At 45.1% G+C, this 27,230-nt stretch overlaps 2 protein-coding genes across 4 annotated transcripts in view; both read right to left on the bottom strand.

Annotated features, from left to right (window-relative positions):
* LOC138843592 (rho GTPase-activating protein 20-like) overlaps nucleotides 1-18,790 on the bottom strand; it is a 1,064,354-nt gene extending 1,045,564 nt beyond the window's left edge. For 2 of the 3 annotated variants that reach the window (XM_070048224.1, XM_070048225.1), the window contains exon 1: nucleotides 18,715-18,790. The gene's annotated coding sequence lies outside the window, so the exon portion shown is untranslated. Of the gene's footprint in view, nucleotides 1-18,612 lie in introns of all 3 variants that reach the window. The other variant, XM_070048223.1, reaches the window with a different exon arrangement.
* Nucleotides 2,462-27,230, bottom strand: LOC127486484 (junction-mediating and -regulatory protein-like). The gene is made up of 2 exons (XM_070048260.1): nucleotides 25,970-27,230; nucleotides 2,462-18,783 (listed from the first exon to the last, which is right to left on the bottom strand). The coding sequence occupies exons 1-2, from the start codon at nucleotides 26,523-26,525 to the stop codon at nucleotides 18,650-18,652; spliced, it is 690 nt and encodes a 229-aa protein (XP_069904361.1). The 5' UTR covers nucleotides 26,526-27,230; the 3' UTR covers nucleotides 2,462-18,649.

Below are 27,230 nucleotides of genomic sequence, written 5' to 3'. Positions count from 1 at the left end.
ATACTTTTTTTAATTTCTGGAGCACCTAGTGTGTACATCATGGTATTATACTTTAAATTACTTCCACCTTAAAAAAAAAACACTTAAAAATAATTCTACAGATGAGACATCTGAAATTCAGAGAGATAGAGAATCTCCCCTGAGTCCTATGCTATTTATCATCTCAATGATCTGGGGAGTGTAAATAGAAAGAGAAGTCAGAGAAGAGAAGGATGGGTACCCGCCCGAAGGATTCCAGAATCCAGGTGCAGAGGGGCAGTCTCCAGCATCCAAGGAAGTCCATTGACAGGCTGAAATTTATATGAGACTGTATTCATTTGACTTAAATTCCCAATTTATGAATTTTTAATGGTTCAGTTTGAAATATATGAAGAAACATTTATTGAATGAATACAAAACTAGACCATGCAACTTATTCTTATCCATACAGAAGGAATTTCACATTGTTCTATCTATACAGAAAGCTTTACTGCCATTGGAAGCAGTTTTTTTTTTTTTTTTTGGTGGGGGGGAAGATTTATGTAGTTAATTGAGAGAGTTATAGACAAAGAGTGGGAAAGACAGAGAGAAAGGTTTTAAATCCACTGCTTCCCTCCACAAATGGCCACAACTGCCAAAGGTGGGCCGAATTGAATCCAGGATCCAGGAGCTTCCTCCGGGTCTCCCACATGGGTGCAGGGGCTCAAGCACTTGGGCCATCTTCTACTGCTTTCCCAGGCCATAGCAGAGAGCTCGAATGGAACAGGAGTAGGAAGGACATGCACTGGTACCCATATGGGATGTCAGTGCTGCACGTGGAGGTTTAGCCTACTACACCACGGTGCCAGTCCCTGGAATTAGGTTTTGAATATTTTCTTTAGTATAGTCTGTCACTCTGTGGCCTAGGGAAAATGTTTTGGATTTTCTGGGATTGAAAAAGCATGGGTAGTGATTTCAAGCTTTCTTATTTCAACCACTTTCTAGGCTGTGAGTCTTTGCAAACGTGATGAATGCAACAATGCATCAAAAAGATACCATATATATACACACACACACACACACACACACGCATGATATATATATACACATATGTATGATATATACATATATACACATATGTATGATATATGCATATATACAAACACACACACAACATGTAATGTGACGAAGTATGTTTTATCACAGGAATGCAAGTGTGGTTCAGCATCTATAAAAAAAAATCAATGAAATCACATCAGCAGAACGAACAACAAAAAATAAATGAACATCTCAACAAATTAAGGGAATGCTCCCGTCAAAATCCCTTAATGATAAAAAAAAATTCTACTAACAAGGTACAGGAGAAATATAGCTCAAAATTATCAAAGCTAAATGATAAACAATAGCCAATATCATACTGAATGGGAAAAAGCTGAAAATATTTCACCAGAGTTTTGGAGCAAGATAAGAACTCCACATAGACCATTCTTAGTCAATACAGTATCTCAAGTACTCACCAGAGTACTCAGGTAAAGTAAAGAAATAAAGGATGAAAATTGGGAAGGAGGAAATCAAAATACCTGTTTTTTCAGAAGACCTGATTTTAGACGGAAAAACTTAAAACACCGCAGTCAAAATATGTTGGAAGTGATAAACCAGTAAGTCACAGGATACCAAATCAATGTTAAAAAAAAAAAAGTTGCATTCTTACACACCAATAATGATCCTCTGAAAAGGTTAGTTTAAGATCTTTGTAAAAAGTAAGCATGGGAAGAGGAGAGGGAAAAGGAAGGAGGGTGGAGGTGGGATGGAGAGTTGAATGGAAAGTATCACCATCTTCCTGAACCTCTATATATGAAGTATATGAAATTTGTATATTTTAAATAAAAAGTAGGAAACAGGAAAAAAGAAACCTAAATTTATAATAGCTACAAAAATTAAATATTTAGTAATAAATACAACCAAATAAGTGAAAGATCACAATAAAATTATAAAGCACTGCTGAAATAAATCGTCAGACACATGAAAATGTGAAGACATCCCCTGTTCATGAATTAGAAGAATTAACATTTAAATCTTCATATTCCCTAGGAAATCTACAGATTCAATGCAAGTCCTATCCAAATACCAATGACATTCTTTAAACCGTCAGAAAAAAAGCTTCTAACATTCATATGGAACCAGAGAAGGCCCAGAGAAGTCAAAGTGATCCTATACACACCTGGGGGCGTAACAATACTTGATTTCACAAAGTTATAGTAACTAAAATAGGATGAAACTGGCATGAAAATAGATACAAAGATCAATGAAAAGAGAAAAAAATATATAAATACAAACATACATACATAACAGCTACCTGATTTTTTGATGAAAATCCCGAAGTCTTTTCAATAAGTGGTGCTGACAATACTAGATAGACATATATAGAAGAATGAAATTAAATGCCTGTCTTTCACAACATATAAAAATCAACTCAGATGGATCAAAGACCCGAAAATACGAAATTGCTGGAATACAACATAGGGAGACACCTCTTAAAAGAGGCAGAGGCAATGACTTTTTGTTTAAAACCCCAGAAGTTCAGGTAGCAAAAGTAAAACTAGATCAAACTCTGAAGCTTCTGTACAGCAAAGAAAACAGTAACAGAGTGAATAAACCACCAATGGAAAGGGATAAAATACTTGCAAACTACTTACTTATCCAACAAAGGATTAATAGCCAGAATATCAGGAACTCAACAAATTCAAAATCAAGCATCCAATACAGTTAAGAAATGGGCACAAGGGGCCTAAAAAGACAATTCTCAAAAGAAAAAAAAAAAAGGAAATGACCAACAAATATATGAAAAAAACTATTACGAGCCATCAGAGAAATGAAAATAGGGGCCCACACTGCAGCATTCTAGGCTAAGCCTACGCCCACAGGGCTGGCGTTCCATGTGAGCACTGGTTCATGTCCTGGCTGTTCTTCTGATCCAGCTCTCTGCATATGGCCTTGGAAAGCAGTGGAAGATGGCCAAAGTGCTTGGGTCCCTGCAACCACCTGGGAAGAAGCTCCTGGCTCCTGGTTTTGGATGGGCTCAGCTCTCACCAATGTGGCCATCTGGGGACTGAACCAGTGTATGGAAGACCTTTGTGTGCCTACCTCTCTGTCTGTAACTCTGCCTCTCAAGTAAATCTTTTTTTTTTTTTAAAGAAGAAATGCAAATCAAAACCCCAAAAAGATATCACCTCATAACGCTAGAATGCCTATCAAAAAGAAAAAGTAAAAAATTCTAGCAAGGATATGGAGAAAGGAGAACTCTCCTATACTGAGTGTGGGAATCCAAATGAGTACAAGCACTGAGGAAAACACCGTGGAGATCTCTTAAAAACTAAGAATAGCACTGCCATATGACTCGACAATCTCAATACTCTGTATACATCCAAAAGACATGAAATCACTGGATCTAAGAGACACCTGCTCCACCATGATTACTGCAGCACTGTTAACAACGGCCAAATTATGGAATCAACCAACGAATCCATCATCTGATAAAGAGATCAAGAATTTGTTGTGTATCTACCAAATGGAATACTATTCAGCCATTTAAAAATGAAATCCTGTCCTTTGCAGCAAAATGTATGCAACTGGAGGATATCATGTTAAGTGAAAAAGGCCAGACACAGAAAGACAAATAACACGTGCACGGCTTCACATACGCAAGCTAAGAACCTGACTGCATAATGATGAATAAAGGATGGCAGGCACTGCGGCGGATGAAGGGAGTTTCGACGAGGGGCACAATATCAGAGTCGGATCAATGGAATAAGTTCCTATCGTTACACAGCACAGTGAGGAGACTAGCTCACAATAACCTAGTATATGTTACATGAACACACAGAAGAAATTCCAGGCCTTCTGTCATAAAATAGTGACAAAGAAAGGGAAATGCTGATTATCCCATTTTTCAACAGGACACAGTGCAGACATGCACCGAGACATCATCCTGTAGACCCTAGGTATGTGAAATTATTGCTAATGTCAAAATTTTCAGAAAACAGAACCATACCGTGCACCAGCAACACCACCACTGGGTACATGTCCCACAGAAAGGAACTAAGTGTAAGTAGTTCTGTGTATCTATAGCTCCGTGTCTGAAGCACCAGGGAGCAGTTCATACATCTACAGTCCCATGTTTGAAGCACATTTTCAGCCATGAAGGAAAAAGCAAGGAGCATCTGGTGTGCCCATCAACAACGATAATCACTTGCCTCTTGAAACAGCAGACCAATAAAACCCACCTGCCAAACGGCATGTGAGAGTAACCACTTCTCCAAATGCCACCGTGGGAGAAAAAGGAATGATTTAAGTTTTGTCTGCAAAGCAGACATTCCTGGGGGACTTTTCCAACTGGGTTGGATGGAATAGGAAAACCACAATCAGAACTCCAAATTGACAGGCATAAGATGTCCCCAAATCAGATATGCTCGGGAGCAGAAACTCATTCTCATACCACAGTCCCCACTAGGAGGGCAAGGATGCAGATAAAGTAGACTGCATTTCTGTCTCACTAAAAGGGAATAGTATCTTGGCAAACAAAATGAGCGGAGAGTTCATCAGACGAAGTGGTCAGGAGTTTGTTGTATATATGCAAAATGGAATACTATCCAGCCATTTGAAAAGAATGAAGTCCTGTCACTTGAAGCAAGAAGTATGGAACTGGAAGTAAGTGAAAACAATCCAGACACAGAAAGACAAATACTGTACCCACTCCCTCACAAACACAAGCTAAAAACAATCGGGGGCCAGTGCTGTGGCACGGTAGGTTAAGGCTCTGCCTGTGGTGCCAGAATCCCATGTGGGTACCGGTTCTTACCCCTGCTGCTCCTCTTCTGAACCAGCTCTCTGGTTATGGGTTGAGAAAGCAATGGAAGGTGGCCCTAGTGCTTGGGCCCCTACATCCACTTTGGGAGACCCACAAAAAGCTCCTGGCTCCTGGCTTTGAATTTGCTCTGCTGCAGCTGTTGCAGCCATTTGGGTAGTGAAGGAGCAGAAGGAAAACATCTCTCTGTCTCTCCCTCTCTCTGCAGCTCTGCCTTTCAAATAAAAATAAATAAATCTTTAAAATACACCAATCTGAATATATACTAATTAATAAAGGATGTAAGAGGTTGGAGGGAAAATGCAAGGAGTTTGGATGATGGGTACCAAGTCAGAGTAAGATCAAAGAAATAACTTCCTAATGTTACACAGAATAATGGAGAGGATAGCTCACAATAATGGAGTATGTGTTGTATGAACATACAGAAGAAATCCCAAGACTTCAATCATAAGTACTGACAAACAAAGGGAAATACTGATCACCCCATTTTTAATCAGGACACATTACAGACATGTACCAAAATATCATACAGCAGCCCTTAAGTAGGTACAATTATTGTTAACTTCAAAATTAAAAAAAAAAAAAACATAACCTTCACATGAACTAGAAACTCCATCGCTGTGTATACACCAAATGGACAGGAACTAAGTATTTCAGATACTTTTGGTCCCATGTGTAATGCACCAGGGATGACGTACTTAGACTCTGATGACATTTTCAGCCACGAAGAAAGAAGCAAGGAGAAGTCTGGTGTTGGCTTACATAACAGGAAGCACGTGCCATTTGCTACAGCAGGTCAATAAAATCCACTTGCCAGGTAGCATGTGAATAATCACCACTCCAAGTGCAACCGTGCAACAAAGAGGAATGACAGTTTTGTCTACACAGCAGGTATTCCTTGGGAACTTCCACAACTGACGTGGATACAATAGGAAAGCTACAAGCTGAAATCCAAGTCGACAGGCCTATGATGTCCCAAATAACATAAGCCAGGGAGACTCCACTATGAAAGCAAGGATGCAGATAATACATAGTGCGGTTTTGCTACATTAAAAGGCAGTAGAATTTTGGCAATCAAAATAGCTGAGAGTTGGTCAGTGAGGTTAGGCCCGTAGCACAGATATCAACAGTGTCCCACCAAAGGGGGTACTCCAATGTAAGGGTATGGACTATCCAGTTTGAGGCCACACAAAGGCCACTAGCAATTGGTGATGTCCCAAGAATTGGTGGACATGTGAATTTCAAGATGGCCTTGAGTGAGGGTGGGCTGCTCAAGGACCAGTAGGATGATCACACGTTCTGCCCACTTCCATCTAACTTGAGATTCCCAGTGGCTGGAGGCCAGGACACAGCTCATGATGCTGAGTGAGGTAGTCCAAACTCTCTGTGAGTCAAACAGTAGTGTCACTAAAAGCTCACAGCTAAGTTCAAGTCCTTTACCCATGTGAGCCTCAGAACCACAAACTATCCGCCAAGGTGCAGCCTTGTGGGTGACTGGTGAGATAGGTGGGTCTTAGGGTTCACTAGAGGTGAGGATGTTGGTGTTATCACAAAGTGAAAATGTGCTGGGCTTCCTTGGTTGAAACCGAGTCACTGAGGAGAAGGAGTTATATGGGGATTTGCTGAGGAATTTTTCTGAATTCCTTTTTCAAAACGTACACCAAAAATTTGAGGTTGCAAGCTCTCACCTCCTATGGGACTAGGGTCCACACTGACTGGGACAAGGCGTCAGATGCTGATGTTTGAGGCCCATTTTTCCTCCTCCTCTTGATTATCAGTTGAAACAACGTCCTCAACATAGTGTCACAGGTGGATGCTAGATGACAACTGAAGGCCAGCCAGAGCCTGTTAACACAGACCACGAGCCCTGGGGGACCAGAGGCAGCCCACAGAAGTCTCAGAAAGGTGCAGTGTTGGCCTTCAAGTTAAAAAGTAAATGGCCCCAAATCTCCACCGGACACAATAAAATGCTTGCCACACCAATAATGGCAAAATTCTCAGGGGCAGCCTGGTAATGTCAAGTAAGGCGAATTCAAAGCGAGGCATGACCTTCTTGAGGTCGTGGTAATCTGCAGGATGCCTCCAATCCTATCCTCCAGCTTTGAGAAGGTGCTTGATGAGTGGGTTAATAGATGACTCAGCGTATTTCAGACAATACTTCTACTACGTCAGGGACAGCTATGCCAATTCCCCACTTGTCTTGCCTGAGTGGCTATTTTAGGGTGCTGACAATATAGGGAGGTGTGTGGTAAATGTCCAGGCTCTAGGCAAGCATGCCACATCAGTACAAAAGACTTGGGCTTGATCTAGGTGAAGAACAGAAGTGTTAGGCTGTCCATACCAAGGAACAGAAATGACAGCTGAGCAGTGGGCAGAAGCAACACAAGGACTCATGGGAAGAGGTTGGGTCCTGTCTTAATGATGGCCATGGCAGTCGACCCAAGGGCATGTCCTCTCCATAGTCTGTCAATGAATATTGCTGGGCAGATGCACTCTACTGGGAAAGATCACAATGCCATAGGAGTTAGTGCCCAATGATCCACAAGGCTCTATAATGTGACCCTACTACACGGTGGTTGCCATCCATAAAGTTGCCTGGTGATGACATCTTACCTTCGTGTGCAGAAGAAGCCTACCATTGTTGAATCTCTGGTGGTCTTCTGTCTAGAAGGCATCCGTGGTGTCTAGAGGGTCTGGAGAAACTCATGAGACTTGCCTGAAGTGAGCCAGTAGGCAGCAGTGCAGCCTGCAAAGCCATTGGCTTTGTTGTTGATGCTCAGAATAGGTCCCATCATGTACACAATGGATCAGAGCAAGTCAGAGAGCACCACATTCGATTACATAGCACTGGACTGCAGGGAGATGTTGAAGGAAACTCTGGCTGTGAACACTCTACGTGTCCACCTTGCTATTTCCCAGGATGCGCAGCGTTTGCATAGCTTGATGAACTTCTGAAGTGGACGCCAACAGGGCCAGAAATTTTGCTTGGTCCTGTGGTGGGACCGCTCTTACAAATAACGACGGGAATGCTGACGTTGTGGAACTGCAGGTAAGGCGTCAGCTAACAAAGCTTCCATTTCATATTGTAGTGCTGGGTCATGCCCCAGCTGCTATGCTTCCACTCCAGCTTCCTCCTAAGGTGCAAGGAAAGACAGTGGATCCTGTCTGAAGATCTCAGGCCTCTGCAACCCATGTAGGAGAAGAAGATGGAGTTCCTGCTCCTGGCTTCACCTTGGCTAATCTGTAGCTGACGCAGCCATTTGGAGAGCGAGGTAGTGGATTGGACAATATCCCGATATCTCTCCCTCCGTAATGTTTTTTTTTTTCCAAATAAAAAATCATTACAATATAACAATAGCCAAGGAACTGAGACAGAGTTGTTAAGATGCCATTTGGGTTATCAACGCCCCATATCAGAGTGCCTGGATTTCCGTACAATCTTCTTGCAGTCCAGTTTCCTGCTAATGTACACTCTGATGGGTAGCAGGCATTGGGTCAGATACTTAGGTCTCCTCCACCCCCGTGAGAGAAGTGGATGGAGCTCTTGGCTTCCGACTTTGGCCTAGCCCTTCCATAATGTTTGCAGGCTCCGGGGTTGAGGCCAACAGATGGAAACATTTTTCTCTATCTCACACTGCCATTCTAATAAATTAGAATATAAACGCATCAATACATTGTATTTGGCATGGCAATTAAAGACATCATCTTTGGTGCCAGCATCCCATTACAGAGTAATTACAGAGGATCAACACCTGGTCGTGCATTCAAATCCAGGTTCCTGCTTATGTATACCCTGGGAAACAACAGAGGATGGCTCAGATATTTGGGCCCTTGCCACTCAAGTGGAGTGATCCAGCCAATGGGAAATTTGTCTTCTTGTCTTTCAATGAAACAATGAATAACGCTTAAGCAAATGAATAAATAATTCCACTGGGTCCAAGGTACCTTGTATGGGACTGTCCTACGGGCAGCTTTGCCATTCAGGAGTGGGGGCTGCACATAGTCGCTGAAGAATGCCTAACAGCCTCAGTAGCTCTCTTTTTTTCTTAATTGTACGCCATACACGGAAATATAGAGGCTCCTTCTGTAGTGTGGTGTTTAACATGCTCTGGACACCCACTGCAGTAGAAAAAGGGACAGTTTATGGTCACCCTCTGTGCAAACATGACGCCATCTGTTTGTGCTTTCCAGACAAGTCGGACAGGATCTTGATGTAGTTCCGTGAGAGCTGCCAGCTGCCAACTCTGTTGCCCGGTGATTTATAGACTACTTCCTGTCAGGAACACGGCAAGGTTGCCCTTCTCAATGCGTCCCTGTCCAGTCTTTGAGCAGGCTTTGTGTCTCCATCCACAGCAAGGTGTGTACCTCTATGTGGACTTCCTTGGTGTCTGAGATACGGAACTTCACCATCTGAGACAGTTGCAGAGGAGGCAACTACTTTCTTACATGTCCTGGGTGGTGCCTGGCAGCATGTGAGGGGCAGCCGGCAGTCATCTGGTGCAGCCAGACTCACCATCTCACAGCACACAAGACTCTGCATCACCCAGGTGCAGGTACAAATGTCTGAAATGATCCCATGAGATCATGTTACTTATATGCTGCGGACAGCAACACTCAGCACACAACCTTGTAAGAAGCCTCACTGTCTCACTGGGAGTCGGGGGGGGGCACAGAAAGCAGTGATAAACCAATGGGTGAACCCATGCACTTCATCAGCAATGTCAGTCCACAAGTCTGCCAGGTACTACTCTAATTCCCCCATGGCAAACAACAGAGAAATTTTCCACAGGTAAACTTTTAAGCCTCTATGACATGCTCTTATATTCATAACATGAAATATTCCTCAACACAACTATTAACAATAACTGAATTCAACAACATTGTAGAATACATGATGTTTTGCATGGAAAAATCTAAACACTCCACCAAAAAATGCTTCAAGATGAAAAACCAATTCAGTAAAGTCACAGGTTACATAATCAACATACAAAATACAGTAGCTTCTTTATATTCTAATAACCAACTTGCCAAAAATGAAATTTAAACATTAATCCCATACATAATAGGGACAAAAATAAAACATTTAGGAATAAATGTACCCAAATAAGTAAAAAGATATCTACAATGAAAATTCTAAAACATTGAAGAAATAAATCATCAAGGACTCCCAAAATGGAAAAAAATAGAACTTGCTCATGGATTGCAAGAATTAGTATAATTAAAATACCTATAAAGCAACCTACAAGTTAAATGAAATTCCTATCAAACACCAATGACATTTTTTTTACAGAATGAGAAAATAATCCTAAATTCCATAAGAAATCACAAAATATCAATAACAGCCAAAATGATCCTTAGCAAAATAAAAAAATCAACTTGGACACGTCAGAATACCACACTTCAAAGCTTACTACAAAGCTATAGCAATCAAAGCAGCATGATCATGGAAAATTAATTAATTAATTAATCCACACAGGGAGAGCCAACTGATTTTTCATGAAAGTGCCCAGACTATACATTGGAAAAAAGTACAATCTATTCAGTAAATGGTGCTGGCAAAACTGGATGCATATATGTAGAACTGAATATTACAGAACCATAAAAAAATTAAAATGCTGTTATTTCTATCAAAATCGTTGCAACTGAAGGACTTCACGCTCAGTGAAATTATCCAGACACAGAAAGACAAATATTAGATGTTCTCCTTTATATATGGGAGCTAAAATTTTCTTTTAAAAAATGAGAAAACAACAAAACATACAAAAAAGAAAATAATGCCTGTGTGTATCAGTATTGCTGCAAATACAGTTTTGTCACACTTTCTTTTATATCTTTGTCAAACAAATTCTTAAGAATGATATGCTGGCCGGTGCCGTGGCTCAATAGGCTAATCCTCCACCTGAGGCGCCAGCACACCATGGGTTCTAGTCCCGGTCCAGGCGCCGGATTCTGTCCCGGTTGCCCCTCTTCCAGGCCAGCTCTCTGCTATGGCCCAGGAGTGCAGTGGAGGATGGCCCGGGTGCTTGGGTCCTGCACCCGCATGGGAGACCAGGAGAAGCACCTGGCTCCTGGCTTCGGATCAGGATCAGCGTGATGCACCGGCCACAGCGTGACGGCCGTGGCGGCCACTGGAGGGTGAACCAAGAGCAAAAAGAAAGACCTTTCTCTCTCCTCTCTCTCTATCCACTCTGCCTGTCAAAAAAAAAAAAAAAAAGAGAGAGAGAAAAGAATGATATGCTACTATAATTTTAATAATTCATGATCGTTTTAAAATTTACTGTGTATGAGCGTAGCTGACATTTTTATACAAACCTCTGATTTAATAAATATAAATCTCGTAAGCACACCTTTTGGATTATAGTCATTCTTCCCCCCATACCCTCCCTCCCACCCACAAACCATCCCAACTCCTACTCCCTCTTCCATCCCATTCTTCATTGAGATTCATTTTTAATTATCTTTACATACAGAAGATCAACTCTATACAAAGTAAAGATTTCAACAGACTGCACCCACACAGACACACAAAGTTGAAAGTACTGTTTGAGGACTAGTTTTACCATTAATTCTCATAGTACAACACTTTAAGGACACAGGTCCTACATGGGGAGCACGTGCACAGCGACACCTGTTGTTGATGTAACAACTGACACTCTTATATTTGACATCAGTGAGCACCCTAGGCTCTTGGTCATGAGCTGCCAAGGCTATGGAAGCCTCTTGAGTCCACAAACTCCAACATGATTTAGACAAGGCCATAATCAAAGTGCAAGTTCTCTCCTTCCTTCAGAGATAGGTACTGACCTCTCTGACAGCCCTTCCTTTCCCCTGGGATCTTACTCCCAGAGATCTTTCATGTGGGTGACTTTTTGCCACAGTGTCTCAGCTTTCCATGCCTGGAATGCTCTCATGGGCTTTTTAGCCAGATCCGAATGCCTTAACGGCTGACTCTGAGCTAGAGTGCTGTTCAGGGTATTTGTCATTCTATGAGTCTGCTGTGTGGCCTGCTTCCCATGTTGGATCATTCTCTCCTTTTTAATTCTATTACTATTAGCAGACACTTGGTCTTATTTATGTGATCCCTTTGACACTTAATGCCATCTTACTAGTTAAAGTGATCAATTCGAGTATACAACTGATCCTAAAGATGGGACTTCGTTTGTTTGATAATTTTTATGGCCCTTGCCTATATTCTTCCTTACTAGCTGAACTCTTTATGAGTGAAATATAAAGCTCTTAGGAGGCAAGTTAAAAAAAATACACTATTTCAAAAATAATAAAAGATTTAAAGAGAATGACAAGCCCTTACTTTCTAAATTTTTGGTTTGTTAAGAATAGTATACAAACTGCAATGTCTCTGTAGGGATTCTCAAAATCCAATAAAGTCTCAATTATGAAAAAAAGCTTATCTCGTATTCATTGTATTGCTCTGATGCTATTCAATTTCACATACACGTGAAAACATACTACCATTTTCTTAATTAAAGGAAACAATCTAAAATAAATATGCATCACCAACTTAAAATGCAGCATAATAGCCTTTTGACTGAGCACGTCAAGAAAGAACCATTCAGTCATTTACAGGCTATGTTTTTGTATTGATTAACCTTTTTCTAATACCATAATATTAGTTGTGACATTAATCATTTAAAACCCCTTAACCTTATACACCAAGTAACATGTTGGTATTTTTACTTACATTTAATCCACAAGAGTTGTACATATGTATGGGCTAGTGTGACATTTCAATACTTATATAAAATTTGTACTGATCAAATCTACATTTCTCTTTGGACATTATTTTACGCTTAGAGCCTTGAGCTCGTGTACTTGGTTTGCTAATAAAAGATCTAACAGAGATTACTGTGAGCTACACACAGCCCACTGTGTGACTTTAGGAAATGACTCAATGATCTACTGCCACTAGGATACAGCATCATCCGTAAACCCTTTTTTCCACCTCGTTTTAATATCGCAACTGGTTTCAAAAGCAAAACACAGAGAAACAATAAAGGGGAGAGGGGGAGAGACAAAGAGAGAAAGATACCCACCCGTCTAGCAGTTCATTACCCAAATGCCCACAAGGGCTGATCTGACCCAGGCTGAGCTGGGAGATGGTCTCCAAGGTGGTAGCAAGAATCCCACTACTTAAACCATCATTGCTGCCACTGGTATCCTGAGCATTGTCTTTCCCACTAGGCCAAACATCCATCCTTCAAAAAACTCTGACATAGCCTCATATAGCCCTGGCTTCCAGAGGAGGAGGCCACAGTCCCCTGTCTTGACCCCATCCCTGCATGGTCTCCTACTCCCCAATCACCACACATGCCCCCATGTGTGCCTCCCACAACCTCCCTAACTTCAACCAGCCCACTGTCTTCTCTGGCATAAGGGCCACATCATAATACAGCTTCAGATATCTGTATGTGGATACTCAGTTTGGTTCTGCCTGAGATATGGGTACCCGGGTCTGCTGAGTGTACACTTAACAACCCCAGTGTGCAATGAGGCCCAGTGTCACCTGGGGACCTAGTACCACAGATAGAACAGAACATCAGAGCACTGAAGCTAGGACGGCGGCACGGGACTCAGACCACGAGCCAGCAGTAAGGGCCAACCTGGCTTCTGCCAGCTTCTGCCAAGCTCCTGCTCAACTCCAGCCACAGCATCTGGTTAAACGGATCCAACGGAAGACACTGGGAACCCTGGCCCACCAGGGCTGCCAAACATGCAGTCACTGGACGTAAGGGCCCACATCTGAGGCAGAAGCAACCTAGCTATCCACATGTACAAAACTGAAACTGTGGCACGGCACTGTCACACCACATATTAAAATCAACTCAAAATGAACTGAGAGTCCACACAGAAGATCTGAACCCTTACAACTTATAAAATAGAAAAATCCTTGACATTAGCCTCAAGAGTGGTTGCTCATGTGTTAACAATTAAGCACATGAGCAAATAAAAGGAAATGAAACTACAACAAAGTAGTAAAGCAAGGATCAATGAAATGAAAAGGCAAACCAATGAATAGGAGAGAATGTTAGCAAACCAGATGTGCGATCAAGGGAGTAATACAAGGAATGTGCACCACTAAGAAGCAAAGAATACAATTAAAAAGGGACAAAGGACTGAATCAATGTTTTCCAGCAAAGACATACAATGTACCCAGTGGGTATGTGAAAAAGTTCTGAACATTGCTAACATCAGCAAAATGCAAATCAAGATGACAATGGTTATTATCTCCTATCTGTTAAATGGCTACTGTTAAAAAGCTAAAAGATAACAAGTATTGGGCACAACATAGAGAAAACGAACACACATTATTGGAGGGAAGGTACACTGTACCGTCCATTATGAAAAACAATATGGAAGTTCCTCAAATACAATTTAAAAAGGAACAACCTTTATTGACCATGAATCCAAAAGAAAATCACCATCTCAATGAACTGTCTGCACCCCCACATCACTTCAGCATCATTCACAATTGCACGATATGGAAATAATCCAAATGTTTGCTGATGGACCCATAAGGAAAAATGGGATACACACACAGTGGCATCCTCGCCAAACCTTAAAAAGAAAGGAAATATTACTACTTGTCACAGATGGATCCAAAAGTATGGAACTATAGGACATGACCATGAGGGAAACAAGACACACAGAAATGAGCACTACTACACGATCACACTTCCATGTGGAATATACAAAGTCCAACTAACACAGTCAGAGAGCAGGATGGTGTCTGTGATGAACTGGGAGCATGAAACTGAAGAGAGGGCAGTCAAACGATACAAACATATGGTGATGGGGCTGGAGCTGGGGTGTAAAAAAAAGCCTGAGCCTCCACCGGCACTGCCAGCATCGCGTGTAAGCACCAGACCAGGTCCCAAGTGCTCCACTTACCATTCCCCTCCCCGCTAACGTGCCTGGGAAAGCACTAGAAGATGACCCAAGGATGTGGGCCCCAGTGCCAAAGTGGGAGACCTGGGGCAGAGCCCTGCCACTGAGGACATCTGAGGAGGGAAATAATGCATGAGATGAGATATCCCTCATCCTCTCGCTCACCCTGTCTGTCTCTGCCTTACTCTCTTTATCCCTCTCTCCCCTTTTCTCTGTTTCCTGCCTTTCAAAAGAAATGTACAGGGGTCGGCACCGTGGCTCACTAGGTTAATCCTCCACCTGCGACGCCCGGCATCCCATATGGGCACCGGTTCTAGTCCCGGTTGCCCCTCTTCCAGTCCAGCTCTCTGCTGTGGCCAGGGAGTGCAGTGGAGGATGGCCCAAGTGCTTGGGCCCTGTACCCCACGGGAGACCAGGAGAAGTACCTGGCTCCTGCCATTGGATCAGCGCAGCACGCCAGCCGCGGCGGCCATTGGAGGGTGAACCAACGGCAAAAGGAAGACCTCTCTCTCTCTCTCTCTCTCTCTCTGTCACTGTCCACTCTGCCTGTCAAAAAAAAAAAAAAAAGCATAGGAGTGTCAATGAGAGGGCAGGTACGGTAGAAGAATTACTGCTACCAATAAATACAGCTGCTAAAGCTGCAATTATTGAATGCATAAAGTATGTATACCTTAAATAAAAGTTGTCTGGGAAAATACATAAAGAAATAAAATTTGAAAAAGTTACAAAACACGGTAAAAGTGATAAATTTGTTAAGTGGCCTCATTGTACTAATCCTTTCATAGTGTACTGTAAGTACCAGGAGAGTCGAACGGTTTGTGTGAAAATGCAATATGCAGATCAGACTCACATCGAAACACAGAGAACGTGCCTTGAATAGATAGAATTTTTGTTTCTCAGTTACACTGTGAAAAGGCTGGAAAAAATAAAGCATTCAAAAATAGGTTCCTATACTTAAAATGCATCATAAAAGTTAAGGAACTTAGGTTAATATTGTGGGGTTTTGGTAGGCTTCATGGGACAGAAATGATGCTAAAACATTCATGATTGGGGCTGGCACTGTGGCATAGCGGGTGAGGCCACCAAATGCAGTGCTGGCATCCTACACGGGCACCAGTTCAAGTCCCGGCTGCTCCACTTCCAATCCAGCTCTCTGCTATGGCCTGGGAAAGCAGTGAAAGACGGCCCAAGTCCTTGGGCCCCTGAACCCACGTGGGAGACCCAGAAGAGGTTCCTGGCTCCTGGCTTCACACTGGCACAGTTCCGGCCCTTGCAGCCAACTGGGGAGTGAACCAGCAGGTGGAAGACCTCTCTCTCTCTCTGCCTCTCCTTCTATCTCTGTGGAAGTCTGACTTTCAAATACATAAATCCTTAAAAAGAACATTCACAACTTGACTAAACTAAATTTCAGGAGATTTATATCTTGAAAATAAAGATTCGGGAATTCCATCAAGAGAATATTTAAGACAATATCCAAGTAACATAATGCATTGTCGCCCCACCCCACCTCCCTCAAACTGAAAACTCAGAAATACAACATGAAAGGAAATGTATCTGAAGGAAACCAGGAAAGTGAAAAGTGAAACGAGAATCCTAAATTACTATGTGCTATTCTCCCACCAATGTGTGCACATTCCTATGTGCATTTAACATAGCTACTATTATAGGCAGGTTGTGAATTAGCCCAATTAAACTATGGAATGGAAAATGCAGGGCCTGCTTCATCAGTAGGCGACCAGTGACACTGCAAGAAAATGTTAACATAATTTAAATGTCTTTAAAGTAGCACTCTGAAAACCACAGATATACCAATTCATTGAAGGATTTCCTGGACTCCATGCCTGTTCTCTCACTACAGAACTCCCAAATATTTGCAACATTGAACTGCAAGTCAGTTTTAGTTTTCCCATTCATAATTACTGAGGTGTACATAACTCACAAACAAAACAAAGGCATTGTGTGAGGTGAACACTCCATCTAGTTCCCCCCCCCCCCATAGATACGATTCTAGTCAAACACAGGGAAAGCATCTTAAGACGTTTGGCGTAAACCACTTTAATTTTGGAATTTCCCCAGAAAGTTTCTAAATTTTAACTTCCTGTTAGTAGTACACTAGTAGTTGCTAGCCTAGGGAGAGGCTAGGCTTATGGGAGATGATAAAGTTTTATGGTGGTCACAGGAGCAGAGGTGTGGAAAAGGTGACGGAATTGAGACACAAAAGCGAAAAGCCAAAGAATCACGTATTCATGTGGCTTCCAGAAGGGTGTGGGGACCAGCCAGCCTTTGAGATGCCTGGTGAACGTTATCAGAGAACATGTGTGGACTGGGAGCATGACAAAACAAGAGAACAGATTTTTCCGGGTTTGTTGTGTGTGAGGGAAAAGAATTATGGAATCAAGGAATCAAGTTTGAAAATAGCCAAAATGAGAAAACCATGGGCAACATAAACAGGTCTAGCTAATGATGGGAGAAAAAGCCAAGACCCTCCTGAAACACGGTACAGAGATGAGGCTGTCTAGGATGAGAAGACCAGTGAGAACAAACACTTAGACTGAACATGGGGTCATTTCAACATCTGGATTTGAATAATCAGGACTAAGAGGAACACCAAGAGTGGATAATGAGGAAACTGGAACATCCATGATGACTCGCCTCAAGGGGTTGTTACCGATTAGTCCCTGCTCAGCATCTCCTAAAATGAAAATCAAGGAATGATCCTTGGATGTCAACACTAGTGAATGCTAACCAGCAGGAAGGAAGACTCGATTCTCCACATACTATAAGAACCAAACCACAAAACACAATACCTAGGGATTCTGAAATTCTGTGTTGTTTAAACACACGGACTAACAGGGATTTCATTTCGTCAACCAAAGTTTCACAACCAATGGCATGGCAACCATTGTGGATACTGTGCAGAAACAATACCCCTCTCCTCTCCGACCGAAAAATATCATAATCCAAGTGATTTCAATATTTCAAAATCTAACTTAGAAATAAAAAGAACCAGTATTGAGTTATTCAGAACCTTATAGTTTTATACCTGCAACAAATATACTTAGGGAATAATGCTTCCTTCTCAAACTTTCGGTGCCATCCTCTGATCTACTTGCCTCTGATGATAAACAGAGTCCCCACAGTCCTAGCTAATGTAATAATATGACTGGGATATGTGAAGTTTACATCGTATGTCTCCCCATATAGCCGCATTCGTTAAGACGATCTAACAATATCTTGCTAAAGAACTTTTTCATAAAATTAGGGCAACACTGGATATCACAGAGGCAGAATTAGAATTCAGTGGGGCAATGACATCGATATACAACCATTTTGGGGGGTTTCCCAGTCAATGCTATCACTGCTGTGTTGCAGAACCTTCCATGTAAACTGAGATAAACTAGCTTAGCAAATTAGGAAAAACAGGAGTCAAAGCCTGTGAGCAGGAACTTCCTTTCTGGATGACTAGATCCGTTTTCTCAGCTCCTATCCACCAAGCAGAACTATAAATCCAGAAAATAACACAAGAAACCTGGAAATTAACGCAGTCGCTGGGCATCATAAGTGCCCACCCGACAGAAGATGACTCACCTGCTGGTTCACCCATCCTGGCATGACAATTCAGCCAGGTAGGCCCATTCCTTCTGGAACCGTATGTGATACCTCCGAGCACATACACATTTTACGATATACAATGTAAAGCCTATTTAGAACATGTGACATGAAATTTATAATATATAATACAAATTGAATATACAGCATTCAATTTATAACATACAATATAATACACAATTTATCCTTCCTTTCCCCTGGCTCCTGAAGGCCCGAGTGTCCCCTGCCTGTGGCCAGGGCCGGCATATGATACGCACAAACATTTCAAGAAGACTCACCAGGCGAGGAGGGACAAACCTGAGGGTCCTGTGGAACCTACTGCCACTCCTCCGACACCAGCAGCCCGGCCCTTCCTGCAGGTGTTGCTCTTGGCTGCTCACCTCCTTGTTCGAAGGCTTGGCGCCAGTGCTCAGCACATGTTCCAACAAAGAACTCCACGACGCTGGATGCTAAGAAGAGAAAAGGGAAACAGCAACACTGAGCACCCTTTTTATAAACTCGGTATTCGACAGCATGCGTCAATTCTGATTGGATTCCCTTCAGGCACCAACCAATCAGAAAACAAAGACCAAGCCCACACAGGCTTGCACACGGGATGTGGCTCCAGGCTTCTCCGGAGCTCCTGCTGTCTGTACCAAGTAGACAGCGAGGCCAGGCTCCAGTGCGGTGGGGCCGCGGGTCAGCTGTTTGCTTCACTTTTGCCATGGAATTTATTCCACCATTCGATTTAAAATTTGACAGTTTTTCTCTTTAGGTACAGTACATACTCCTCTGATTGTCTCCCTAGAGTGTTCAAATAAAGTGAAACTGCTTTTATAGGACTCATGCATTGGGAGTGGTTTTGTTTTTCAACGACTGGATTACAGAAAGAAAACAAGTATGGGATGCTGGCATTACGGGTGGTGGCTTGACCCACTGCACAACACTAGCCCCTACCCACAGGAATTTAGAAGCCCAATGATTTAGAAAAAGACTGTCTCACATGTGGAAGGAATGCAAATGTATAGTTTCGGTAAGTCTGAATGACTTTTATTGCAGAAAACAAGAAAACACAAAGATATTTCAACTAGGTGATGAGGAGTCTGATATACAACAAATGATTCATTTAGCAGTACCGTTACCACTGCGGGATCTTTTCCTCTAACTACTGGTTTAGACACTTGATTTAAATTTGCGGCCAGCCTTGGAAAGCTGGAAATCTTGATGCCAAGCAGAAGCGAGATGAAATTTGAAACAGAGGCATACCAGCTAGAACCACAGCCTAGACCTAATTCTAGTGTTTACCCTTGGCGAGAGTTGGAAATCACAAACTCTGTAAGTAAGAAAACACCATCTCCACCTCCGGATTCCACGTTAAGCACCATGTGCGCTGACCAACAATGCTTTCCTCCCTCCTACTTAATAAAAATATAATAAAAATAAGTCTATGATTGCTGCACTAATTGTAAGATACCTCTGCTTAAAGATACACCATGAAATAAAATATTTCAAGGATTTATAATAACTCTAAGAGGTTTCTAACTCAGAGAAAGTTCCAGGAGGCAAGGGTAGGTCTGTTCTAGTCTCTAGAACAGTGGGCAATCAATCCCCCAGGGCCCCAACTGTTCCCCTCCGAGGTGACTCAAAAACACGTGCTTGAGCAATTTTGAAAAGTCACAAGTTGAGGGGCTGTGTACTAACAGAACCCTACCAGCCATCCAAATGAAGGGAGAACCATCATGCAGACATTGTGCAGACACCACACCACCTGTGGGTAAGGCCTCCCCAGTGTGCACAGCACTAGCCCTGGAAATGCCAGTCACAGGGCGTAACGATGCCCACGGGGGCTGTGCAGTGTGACGACTCTGCCAGTAATAACATCTCTACCCAACAGCTCTCGAGTAGCTCAGGAGCGTAGCAGTTACATCTTGTAAAAACTAGCAGACGTGACTTTTACACAGGCCAAGAATATCTACTAGCTCACTTCACACAAGTCAGTATGTGTCATTTCTGATGATCACTTTATCAGCAAACTTCAACAAGAATTTCAGGCAAGATTTTAGGTCAGTGAGTACTGTGGGTCTGCAAGATTCTTCTTCTTTCTACTTGAGGCTTTCTTTGAATGGTTAAAGGTTCTTTTTAAAAAAAAAAAAATTTTATTTATTTTAAAGGCACAGTTACAGAAAGAGAGGGAGAGAAAGAGAAAGAGAAAGAGAAAGAGAAAGAGAAAGAGAAAGAGAAAGAGAAAGAGAAAGAGAAAGAGAAAGAGAAAGAGAAAGAGAGAGGTCTTCCATACACTAGTTCACTCCCCAGATGGCCACAATGGCCAGGAGCCTCTTCTGGCTTTCCCACGTGGGTGCAGGAGCCCAAGCACTGGGGCTATCTTGTGCTGCCCTCCCAAGTGCATTAGCAGAGAGCTGGATTGGAAGTGGATCTGGGAATCTGAATCAGCATCCATATGGGACGCTGGTATCATGGGGGGCGGCTTTACCAGCTAAGCCAAAACACTGGCAGCAAAAGTTCTTATCTTCTACTTTAAGGTTTACAAAACCCCTCAGAAATCTAGAAATTTTATGACACAGCTAACAACTCGGAAAGGACAAGAGTTATTAATGGGTGGAGTAGGGCATCTGGTACAGTGCTTAAGGAGAAACAACCGGGGCCTGGTGAGTGGACAGTGCTGTCTGTGACTGTCCACCAACCTACTTTATTTTCAGCTGTGAGTCCTAGAGGTTTGAGAGCACATTTAATAATGTACAAAGCAAAGAGGCAGAAAGAAGGGCAGTCAGGCACAAGAGGGCACTGCTCTAGTCTTTTCCACACTGCAGGTGCGGAGATCTGTTCAACACCTGTGTAAATTTCAACGCGGTCAGCCTTGTGCTAGGGAGAGAGCTGGCCTGCAATGCCATTGCCTACTGCAGAATGCTAGCAAAGACCTAGTGATTCTGAACTAACACAAGTCATCAAAACAGTTCCAGGAATGCTCTGGTATGGATAATCCACGTTGCTCCCTGCAGCATTGCTTTAATGGTGAAATATCAGAATTATCATACAAAATAGCAACCGCTTATGTTGGAATACAATGTAATCTTATACAGTCACAGCCAATGGGTTATACTCAGCAGCCAAGGCCAACCTCACGGGCGCAGCCTACATGGTCACAAAGGAGCCATCACACAGCGCTGGTACTCAGAAGGGCCTTCACTGGGTGTAAACCTCTGCTGGTGGTGACTCAAAATCCTCGGTTTGTAAGCGAGTCCAAAGAACATGAGGCTGAGCCAAGGAGGTATGCGGGAGAAAGGAAAGAGCTTTATGACTTAGTACCTTTAGTGGCACTTTATCCCTGCCTTAGGAACAAGGCGCTCACAAAATTATGCAGCAGGCCCTGTTAGCAGTGGTGATGCAAACCCCTCCCAAGCAGCCAGCCACCCTGTGAAGGAGGGAACGGAAGACTAATCAAGGAATGGCTTCTGGTATAGTGGCTAAGCCACTGCTGGAATCCCCACAGCCCATGTTAGAGTGCCCAGGATCAAGTCCTGGCTGAAGTCCTGATTCCAGCTTCCTGCTAATCCACCCTGGGAGGCAGCAGGTGAAGGCTCAAGTACTTACATCCCTGCCACTCACATAGGAGACTTGGATTGAGTTCCCAGGCCCTGGCTTCAGATACAGTTCCAGCTGTTGTGGGCACTAGGGAAGGAAACTAAGGGATGAAATATTTCTCTCTTCCTTTGAAATAAAGAAATAAGAAACAAAGACTAATCGCCAGGGACCTTGTGGACCCCTCAAACCCTCTGGTCTTAACCCTACCAGCAAATCTCCTTTCATACCTAAGGGTCCCTCTCAAAAGTCAGTTCCAGTCCCCGGGTGGCAAGATGCCCACCTCAGACTCCTCCGATAGCTCAAAGAAAGATGACCACTGGTGGGAACCAGGACACAGGACCTATATTAACAAATCACAGCATGAGGCCACAGAGTTATTAAGAAGGGTCCTTAGTAACATAGGACAAGTGCCTGTGGTTCTGCTCCATACAAAGACAAGCCCAAAAGAAAAGTACCACTGGTTTTTATGAGCTACACCTCTCTGATACGCCACCTCTAGAACTACTGGAACCTGGGGTTCCAACCCCAGGAGGGACACAGCAGAGCAGGTTTTAAACTGGGGCTTTACTGTTTTTGATATATGGCCTAGGGCAGGTCCCCACCTCCTTTAGCCTCCTATTTCAAAGGGGATCAGCAGTGCCTTCCTCACAGAGCTTTGAAGAGGATTAAACAGTACAATGTGGTATAATTAAGTAAAACTCTTGCTTTCCCTCCTTGTGCTGTTATTTAGAAATGAGACGATGGTACACTAAGAACCCTGACAAGTGAAAGTGCTTCAAGAATGCTGATTCTGTTGCTGTCTCCTTCCTTGGCCCTCGTGCCCTTGTTCTTGAGACCAGACCCTTCATAAACCATCAGTTCCTGTCCCAAGACCCACCAGTGAGTGTATTGTTAGTTCTGCATAGGCTGAATACCAACTGTGTACCAGGGACTACAGGAATGAAAGCAGAGAGAAAAGGCCTGCCCTGGACAAGCTCACAGTCTTCTATGAGATACAGGTATTTAGCAAATACATGCTGATAAAATGGGTTAAGCGCTTTACGAAGATAAGCAGTGTGTTATGCAAGTTCTGGAAACGTATCCCTGCCTGGGAGGATGAGAGAAAAGTATCACAGAGAAGGAAGACCCTTGAGTTGGATATTTTGAAACATGGCTACGACTTTCTCAAGCTGAAAACACTGAGGAACATCAAGTAGTGGCTGCCTATCTGCAGAGCAGTGGCAAGTCTGGCATGACAGAAGCAGGGGCTGTGCAGCTTGGAAAAGGAAGCTGTGAACAGACCTGAGAACAAGGCCTTGGAATGCCCCCCTAAGGGATTAGGGCTTTTGAAAGTATGCAAGAGGAGATGAGAAAAGATCAGACAGTCCCCTGTGCTTTCTAGGGAAATGCAGGTGGTATGCAGGCCTGAAGCAGAAAAGCCTGGAAGAAAGAATCCGGAGAGCAATGAGACTTGGCAGCAGGCAGCCTCGGCCTGAGGGCTTGTGTAGGACCTGAGCCACCACTGACAAAATTCGGTGACTACTAGGACACAGATGCTGGTAAAGAGGGTGCTGCCAAGCTTGCCAACTTGGAAGGCAAGTCAGATGGAGCCGCCAATACAGAGATCAGTGCAATGTGTGGAGCAGGTTTGAATGGAACAGGAAGTCTGCGGTACCTGCAGGACACTCAAGTGTGTGTCTAAGAGGCAATGCAAACGGAGATGTAGATCCCATGGTAGAGGCTGAGGATGGAGACACTGCTTTGGCAGGTAGTCTCATAGAGACGTCGGTTCAAGCCACAGCAGTACGATCACCTCGAGTTGATTCGAGTGCCCCAGGCCAGTGTTCCCGCACACACATTACGGTTCAGAACCACCCAGAGAAGAGAGGCCGGGAGTCAAGGCCGCTTCTCACGGACGCGGCCAAGACTGATTCCGGCCAGGGCCAGGAAACCCCCAAAACGGAACCCGGGCCGTGGGAAAAGTTCTTCCTCTCCCAACCCCCGCCTCCACCCGCCCACCGGCACTCCTGTCACACTCGCCCTCCCTCGACGCTGCCCCACACGCCTTCCTTCCCCTTCCTTCCACGCCACCCCACCTTCACGCCACCTTTTCCTTCTCCCCCCTTCCTCTCTCCTCCCGAATCTCCCTTGGCCGCCTCTCTCCTCCTCCTCTCCCCTCCACCCCTCACATGCACACCCCTTGCCCGCTACCTGCACCCCAGGCCCCACCTACCCCGCGACGACGGGAAGGCCATCGCGCCCAACTCACCAAACAAAGAGCGTTTCTGCTCCTCTGGAACAGGAGCCGAGGTCCAAGGGGTAGTCGTCCGGAAGCTGCCCAAGAAGAGGCCCGCGCCTACACATTTCCAGAAGGGCAAGGTACCTGCCGCGGCTGTCTCGGGCTGCAGTGTCTCTGATTCAGGCCTGACCCCAGAGGCACTGGGTCTCACTCAGGCTCCGCCAGCAGCATCGAGGACGGCTCCTCAAGACTTGAACAGGCTTTTGGGCAGGAACAGATGAGGAGCAGACTTCCATCTGAGGATGGCTGAGCAGGAGATGTACCTACGGGTACAATTCCTGGTCACAGCGCAGGGCGCAAATTCACTCCCCACAGGCAGCTGCCATGGCGCCATGGGACACATCTGCATGCTGCTACGTCCAGTGTGGGGCGCCCAAGAGCCGATTCCAGTCCCGCTACTCCAGGTTGGGAACCAGGGAGGCAGCCGCTGATGGCCCAGGTACTTGGATCCTGCCTCCTTCCCTCCTGGGAGTCCTGAATGGAGTCCTTGCCTCCTGGCTTCTGCCTGGCCCAGCGCTGGCCTTTGAAGCCGCCTGGGGAGAGAAGCAGTGCATGGGGCATCGCAAGCACTCTTGCTCTCTCTCAGTGATTGCCCATCTGGTGGTTCGCCCCCCTCCCAGGTGGCTACAAAGGCCAGGGCTGGGCCAGGCTGAAACAGAAGCCAGGGACTTTATCTGGTGCCCCATCCTGAGAACCTGCCACCGGGCCCCTGGCTCCTGAATACTGGCTCCGGATCTGCTCAGCCCCCATCATTGCGCCAATTTGCAGAGGACCAGCAGATGAAAGACTTACTTTCTCTTTCTCTCTCTCTCTCTCTCTCTCTCTCTGCATATAACTCTGAATTTCAAATAAACAAGTAAGAACTTTATATATAAAAAAAAGGGGGGGGGGAGACATAGCTACATCACGGCCAACTACTAGAGTTTATATCGAACTTGATACTATATGCATCACCTGGCCTATTAACACAGAACTCCTGTGGGAAGGATAGTTAAAACCCGTGATTTGCAAACCCTTCCAAAAAGGAGACAAAGGGGAAAAATCTTCCATCTCATCCCTTCGGACCAACATTTTCCCAACATGCAAAACAAATGCATCATAAAGAAAACGGCACATACGTATCTGTCATGACTGCGCTGTCACATTCCTCAACAAAATATTACCAAACGCGCTCCTGAAGCACAACCAAAGCTTAGCACGCTGGGTGCAACTGAGAGGTACTCCAGGAATGCAAGGATGGCTACCATACACAATCAATATCTCACAGAACAGAATAAACATGGGGAAGCCCACAAAGTATCCCTATAGACACAGAAAACCTAGTTCACAAAAACTCCCACCACTTTGGCCATATCAAAATAAAAAGGAATCATCAAATCAGGAACAGAAGCTAAACCTCGGCTTGACAATGGCCTCTCACTGAAAACCCACAGAGCGCTAACATCACACCAAATGCCAGTTAACCGGAAACTGTCCTCCTAGACCAGGAAACAGACGAGCGTTTTCGCTCTTATTCCTCCCCGTCAGCAGTCTCGGGGGTCTCGAGCAGGGCGGCTGGGCCATCAAAACGCAAACAGACGGGAACGCGGGGCCGCTCCGGGAGGAGACGGAGCCCCCTCTGCTCTGGCACAGCTGCTCGCACACTGGGGAAAGTTCCAGACCGACGGTCCGCACAGCAAGACCGCGACTCCACCCGCGCCTTCGGGACCCGAGAGCAACAGGCACGCCGGCAGCGAAGACTCGCAGCGGGAAACCCCAACAGCCCCCGCATCACTCACCGCCAAGGGGGCCCGGTCTGCTGGCGGCACAGAGGCCCGCGAAGGCCGCTGCTTCCACGAAGGGCCGAAGAAGAGAACCGCGCCCGGGAAACGGCGCGGCAGCCTCGGGCCGCAGCCTCTCTGAGCCCGGCCTGACCCCGGGGGCGCTGGGTCTCCCGCAGGCTCCGCCGGCAGCGAACAGGACGGCTCCCGACAGCTCGCGCGGGCTCTCCGGCAGCAGCGGACGGGACCCGCGAGGACTCCTACCTGAGCGCCGCGGGCCACAAGGGGCCACTTCCGGGGCACAAGGGGCCACTTCCGGGGCACAGCGCCGGGCGCAGGCGCACTCCCCACGGGCGGCCGCCGTGGCGCCACGGGACGCACCTGCGCGCTGCCTGCCGCGTCCAGCGTCCGACGCCCCAGGGCCGCTGGCAGTGCGGCCTCTGCAGCCTGTGACCCAGGGACCACGCCTCCCGGCCTCCTGGGCGCCCTGAATGGAGGTCAAGCCTCCTGGCTTCTGCCTGGCCCGGCGCTGGCCGTTGGAGCCGCTTGCAGAGAGAAGCAGAGCACCGGGCATCGCGAGCCCTCTTGCGTCTTGCTCTCTCTCACGGATCGTCCCTCTGGGGGTTCAACCCCCAGGTGGCTACTAAGGCCGGGGCCAGGCCGGGCTGAAGCAGAAGCCGGGGACTGTATCCGGTGCTCCACTCTGGGTTCAGGGGCCTGAGTCCTTGGGCCGTCTCCCTCTGCTTTCCCAGGCATGGCAGCAGACAGCTGGATCCCACGGGGAAAGGCTCCCAGGAGGGGCCGGCGCTGTGGGGGAGCGGGAAAAGCCACCACCCGCAGCGCCCGCATCCACATGGGCGCCGGTTCGAGTCCCGGCTGCTCCACTTCCAGTGCCGCTCTCTGCCGTGGTCTGGGAAGGCAGCAGAAGAGGGCCCAAATCCCTGGGCCCCCGTACCCATGCAGGACACCCCAGGGAGGCTTTTTTAGACAATTGTATTAGAGTTTTCATTATTGTGTTCAGTTTCGTAATAAAGATTATTTGCTTTTATATCATATATGATTGTTTTCAGTTTGATGGTGTGGTGATGTTTCACTCCACTTTTTAAGACTGTGTTGGTCATATAAACAGCAAGGGTTGACTATGTGTGTACAACTTAATTAAGTTGGATTCAGTGGTGAAGTATGACACTTTTTTTATTACATGAATATGTTACATTTTGAGAAGTTATGATGAAATTCTGTGTGTAGCGGCGGCCGCGGGGGACAAAGGGCGGGCGGA

This window comes from Oryctolagus cuniculus, chromosome 8, assembly GCF_964237555.1.
Source record: "Oryctolagus cuniculus chromosome 8, mOryCun1.1, whole genome shotgun sequence".
NCBI lineage: Eukaryota > Metazoa > Chordata > Mammalia > Lagomorpha > Leporidae > Oryctolagus > Oryctolagus cuniculus.
Note: the sequence above shows the minus strand (reverse complement) of the source record. Positions and strands in the feature narration are given on the sequence as shown.

What these genes read in the sequence shown, in the direction of transcription:
- LOC127486484 (XM_070048260.1), bottom strand. Translation starts at nt 26,525, where the DNA reads ATGCCCGGTGCTCTGCTTCTCTCTGCAAGCGGCTCCAACGGCCAGCGC. An exon ending in CAGACCGGGCCCCCTTGGCG is followed by an intron (nt 18,784 to 25,969) that starts GTGAGTGATGCG and finishes TTCTCTTCTTAG; the next exon opens with CATCCAGCGTCGTGGAGTTC.